Consider the following 5,179-nt stretch of genomic DNA (forward strand, 5'->3'; position numbering starts at 1 on the left):
GGCGGGAGGAGCCGCTTCCACCCCGCCTGATACCGGGTGCCGCTCCTCGCGCTGTCCCACGGACCTTTTATTGGGGAGGGGTCCCAGGCCGCCTCCCCTCGACCTGCATCGACCCTGTCCCCCGGGGCTGGGATCTCGGAATGCCACCCTGCTGTAAATGCCCTGCGACGGGACCCTCCTGACCTGAAGATGCCAGGCTGGTGGGGAGTGGTGGGCCCAGAGGGTGTCGGTTCTGATCCAGCCCCGGGGAGGAGGCGCTGGCGGTCCGTTCCCTCAGCGGGTCAGAGGCTAGGGTAGGACAGAGGGTCTCAGTCCAGGTCCCAGGTGCCGACACACATAAGCCCCCTCGGCCAGTAGCTGGAGCAGCCCAGAGCGGGATCCAATATGGAAACTAAGCACCTCTCTGCTCACCTTCTCCCCCCAAATCAGCAAAGGGAAGGTGGCCATGGCTCTTGGAGAGGGGTCTAGTGGTTAGAGCAGGGGGGCGGGGAGCCGGGACTCCTGGGTTCTCTCCCCAGCTCTGGGAGGGGAATGGGGTCTAGTGGTTAGAGCAGGGGGGCTGGGCGCCAGGACTCCTGGGTTCTAATCTCCCATTCCCCCTCTCCCCCCAGTTCCTGCTTTCCCCAAGGGAACGAACGGCCCCCCTACCTTGGTGAACTGATGGACTCTGTACAAGCCCCAGGGCTCCTTGCCGGTGTCTGTCTCCGTTCTGTAGCACGTGCTGGAACACACGGTTCTGGCAAAGGGACAGGCCAGGCCATGAAATTAAATCCACTGCTCCAGCCCTCTCCGGAGGTGGGTGGGGGAAAGAAACCCCACAGCTGCCATGGGAGTGAGCATCATTAACCCCACTGGACAGAGTGGGGAAACCAAGGCACCGAAGTTCAGACTTTGCCCTGTTCGATTCCGAGCCAGGAACAGAACCCCAGGACTCCACAGGAGAGGGCTCGGGGCAGGCTGGGGAGTGAAGGAGGTTGGGAGTGCGGGGAGGGGGGGAGGTGCTGTGGGAGTCAGGATTCCTGGGTTCTATCCCCCCCCTTGTGAAATACAACAAGGATTTACTGTGCACACCATCCCCAAACCCCTGGCAAGGAATAAACGACACTGGAGGGACAGAGAAACCAAGTGGGCCGAGGGAGGAAGGGCGGGCGCGATTCTGGATGAGCCAGAGAGCCGCCAAGGTGGGTGAAATACGGGGCGTGTGCCCGGGATGGCGAGCACTGCAGGGGAGAAGGCTCTTGCACTGAGTGCGGTGGGATTGCACGGAGGGGCGGGGCCGGGAGGGGAGCAGAGAGACAGATCAGGAAGGAAGAAGCCGATTGTGAAAAACAAACCAAGTGGAGCAAGGGGGAAGGTTATTACCTGACTGGCATGTCCTCCAAATTCACGGCATGATCCATGAAGTAGCCTGGAAAAGGGGGGAGGATTTCAGTGAGGGGCGCAGAAGAGGCCGATGGGGTGGCCCCCTCCACGCTAAGCCCTTCTCCTGGGTCCAGCGGCAACAAGACCAAGGCCCTTGCGCTGCTGGACGGCTGGAGAAAGCAGGGAATAGACAGAGCCCCCTCTACCAGCGTTAGAGATTGCTTCCTGGGCTGGCTAGCGACCGTCCTGCTGGCTCAGCGGAGGAGATAAAACGTTCCCTGCAGGATCTAAAGCCAACGAGGGGGTTTTGGGGGAAGGATTAATGTAACCCCCCCCCCCCCTTGAAACCATGAACTCCCCCCACCACCACCATGGGGACCAGCACAGGCTGCTCACCCTGGCTCAGAGGCCCTGGCACACGATGCGCTCGGAACAGCACAAAGTGCCCGCCCTGACCTAGGGCAGAGGGTCATTCTGCTCCAGCCCAGAGACAGGCCCGGCTGGGTGCCCGGAGGTCTTTGAGACCTGCCAGCTGGAAGACAGGTGAGCGTTGGCGGTTCCTGGTTTGGGGTTTTTCCCCCCAGATCTGTTCTCCCCGGAGCACTTTTGTTCTGAATAAACAGGCCGCGACTGGCCACCGGCTAACCCTGCCGCCGGGCCGAGAGAACAGACCGGCGGGGGCTGAGCTGCTGGTGGAACCGTCGCAGCCGGAGAGTTAAGGCTCCGCCGGAGCTTGGGTCCAATTCCCAGCATGGGCAGAGGTACCCGACGCCGTAATACCCAGGCTGTTCACCCACGACTGGAGAAACCCCCCCCGGATTGGCGGAAGACACAAGCCTACGGCACGCTGGAGGAACCAGGCACAGAAATGGGACGGTGTTCGTCCGCCGGCCACTGTCTGACCGACCCGGCCTCGAGACGACTGAAGGCAGCATTGGCACGGCCGGGTGGACTGGCAGCGCCCACCCGCTATTCCCCCGGCTGCACCCGAGTGCTGAGAACCCGGCGGAGCTCGGAGACGCCCAGAAGAAAGCCACGCAGCGTGGGCACGGCCGCTCAGTGTCTGAGCGCTCTGTTGGAGACATACCCGCCCTCGCTCCGGTTGCGTGAGCGTGCGAAAAAGTGCGGCCGGAGCGGAGTCGGGGATAGTCTGAGGACGTGCCTGGGGTCTCGGAGGGGAGGGGCCACACCGCTATTCTTAGCCCGCTAGCTCCGTCAGAGCAGGGAACGACAGCTCCCAGCTCCAGGGCAGACGAACTCAAAGCCTCCCGCCGGGAGGAAGAGGATGGTGGGATCCTGCCCCCACGAAGGTGCCGGCTGGAGGCCTGAGATCTAAGTGGAGAGGCAGGTGCCGGCAGAGTTCCTAGCTCCCGGAGCGTTCGAGGAGCTCGGGAAAGAAGCTGCTTAATCCAGTTTCTAAGGGCCTGGCCTCAGAGCCGCCAAACTTACAACTGAAAAACAGATTTTCCCAGGCCTAGGTCTGGTCCCTTCTCTCTTTTGCTCAGTTTCCTTTTCCTGTTTACACACAGCCCCAGCGCGGGGCAGGGCGCACCGGGATTGCATCCCGGCTGCCAGCTCCTGCCGGTCCCTTAAAGGGGTAACATGCTCCGCCACCGGTGTGGGGTCGGAGGTGCAGCGAATGCAGGAACCGTAAACGATCAGACATCAGCCCAAGGGCCTGGCTCCCCCTGGGGCTCAGGGATGAGACCGACCTCATCTCACATTGACCCTTCCACCCCATCCCCACTAGTGCCGCTGAAATGCGGCCACCTCTGGGGCACAGCGCGTTTCAGTGTCGCAGCAGGAAGCGGAGGAAGGACACGGCCCGCCGGTTCCTGCCTCACCTGCGATGCCGACCTCGGAGGTGCCAGCCAGGCACAGGTCCTCGAAGCGGGACGGGTCGATGTTGTACACGGGGGACGGGACGGCGTTGGGCTGCATGCCACAGCCTTCCTGGAGGGCAGAGGTTGCAGAGCCCTGGTTATTTCCGTGGTGTCCAGCTCTCCGGCAGAGCACCCCAGCCCTGCAAGGGCCCCCCCAGTCCTGGGTGGCCACCCTACCGGCTTATCCAGAATCACGCCTGTCCTCCCTCCCTCCCAAATTCCAGGCTCTGAGAGGTGGCCGGCCACTCTGCACGGCCAATGGACCCACGGCCCTGCTACGAGTGGGAGAAATGGAGGGCAAGGGAGACTGCAAGGGGCCTGGAGCAGGGTGGGCAGACCCCCGGGGAGCACCAGTAACACGGGGAGGAGCAATGTATGACCCTGGGAATACAGGGCTTGGGGGAAGTCGGGCCAGCTGCCACTCTCAACGGAGAGCCGGGGGACGGGGTGGGTGCCCGGGAGCTGGGGGCAGAGAGGGACCTGGGAGCCGGCAGAGCTGGGGGCGGAATGGGCACCCGGGAATTGGCACTGCTGGGAACGCAGAGACAGGGGCCGGGAGCCAGCGTCACTGGGATCCCAGAGCTGGGGGCAGGCGGGATCGAGCTGTAACAGGAACACGGGGATAGAGGAGTCGGGGACCAGCGCTGGGAACACGGCGCCGAGTCAGCCGGCCTCTGGGAGACCCTACTGCCAAGGCCAGCAGAGAAGGGGGGAAATCAGAGATGTCCGTGTTCCTGGGCAGGGAGGGGCCGGGGCTCCGTCCCCAGGGCACTTACAAACACGGCTCCTCGCAGCAGGTCGGGAACAGCCATCGGAATGAAGCCCTAGGCGGGGAGAGAGAAAGGAGAAGATCCTACAGGCCAGCGCTCAGCAGCGGATCCAGGGCGACTGCCCCAGCCTGCCCTGCAGGGACCCCGGGGAGATTGGGCTCTGTGACCCCATTCAGCCTCTGCGGAGGCTGCCGACCAGGGGGTTGAATTCTGGGGGCGGTTTGGCGTTGCCGACGGCAGGAGCTGGCCTGAGACCGACCAAACGCGGGACACAGGGTCTATCCGAGGACGCCGGCGGGGCACGGAGCAGCCTCAAAATCCTATTAATGAACCCAATCCTTGACACCCCCTCAAACACGGGCTGGTCAGTGGCACAGTCTGGAACAGAACCTAGGAGTCTTGACGACGACTCCTCTCCCCTCCGCCCCCCGGCTGCTCTAACCACTGGACCCCACTCCCCTCCCAAGCCTGGAAATAGAACCCAGCAGTCCCGGCTCCTGGCCCCACCCTCCCCTTCCACGGCTGGGAGCAGAACCCAGGAGTCCTGGATCTCTGCTCTAACCACTAGATTCCCACCCTCCCCAAGCCCAGAAATAGAGCCCAGGAGCCCCTCCCAGCCCCCCCAGCTCTAAGCCCTAGACCCCACTCCCCTTCCAGAGCTGGGAACAGAAACCTGGAGTCCTGACTCCCAACCCCTACACATTCCAGCCACCAGTCCCCACTCCGCTCCCAAAGCTGGGGAGAGAGCCCAGACGCCTCGCACCCTGCTCCAACCACTAGACCGTGCTGCCCCCACGCCGCACGGCCGGAAGTACCTGTTTCACCAGCTTGCTGACGGTGAACTGGACGAGGGCGTGCTGGAGCATGGCTCCGGCCCCTCGGAGATAATAGGAGCGGTGGCCTGAGATATGAGAGAGGCGCCTGTATGGGGAGAGACAGGAAGAGAGACCATTTCAAGCCACTTCCACTGGGCAACATGCTCCCGGAAACATGGCGCAGCGGGCACAGCCCTAACCCGGAGCCCAGCTCTGCCGCTGACTCCCTGTGCGATCACGGCCAAGTCACTTAGTCTCTCCGGGCCTCAGTTTCCCCAGCTGTATAACAGCACTGCCCTACATCACAGGGCGGGTCGTGGGGAGCTTCAGATTGTCAGTCACCATTCCA

General features: G+C 63.2%; 1 protein-coding gene across 1 annotated transcript; it reads right to left on the reverse strand.

Annotated features, from left to right (window-relative positions):
• Positions 1-198: 198 nt before the first annotated feature.
• Positions 199-4,917, reverse strand: LOC113405466 (serine--tRNA ligase, mitochondrial-like). The gene is made up of 6 exons (XM_026646681.2): positions 4,831-4,917; positions 4,022-4,069; positions 3,207-3,315; positions 1,363-1,408; positions 649-736; positions 199-288 (listed from the first exon to the last, which is right to left on the reverse strand). Exons 1-6 carry the CDS (start codon positions 4,879-4,881, stop codon positions 274-276), a joined length of 357 nt encoding a protein of 118 aa, XP_026502466.1. The 5' UTR covers positions 4,882-4,917; the 3' UTR covers positions 199-273.
• Positions 4,918-5,179: the final 262 nt, after the last annotated feature.

Source organism: Terrapene carolina, unplaced genomic scaffold (genome assembly GCF_002925995.2).
Source record: "Terrapene carolina triunguis isolate 2854851 unplaced genomic scaffold, T_m_triunguis-2.0 Scaffold38470, whole genome shotgun sequence".
NCBI classification, from domain to species: Eukaryota; Metazoa; Chordata; order Testudines; family Emydidae; genus Terrapene; species Terrapene triunguis.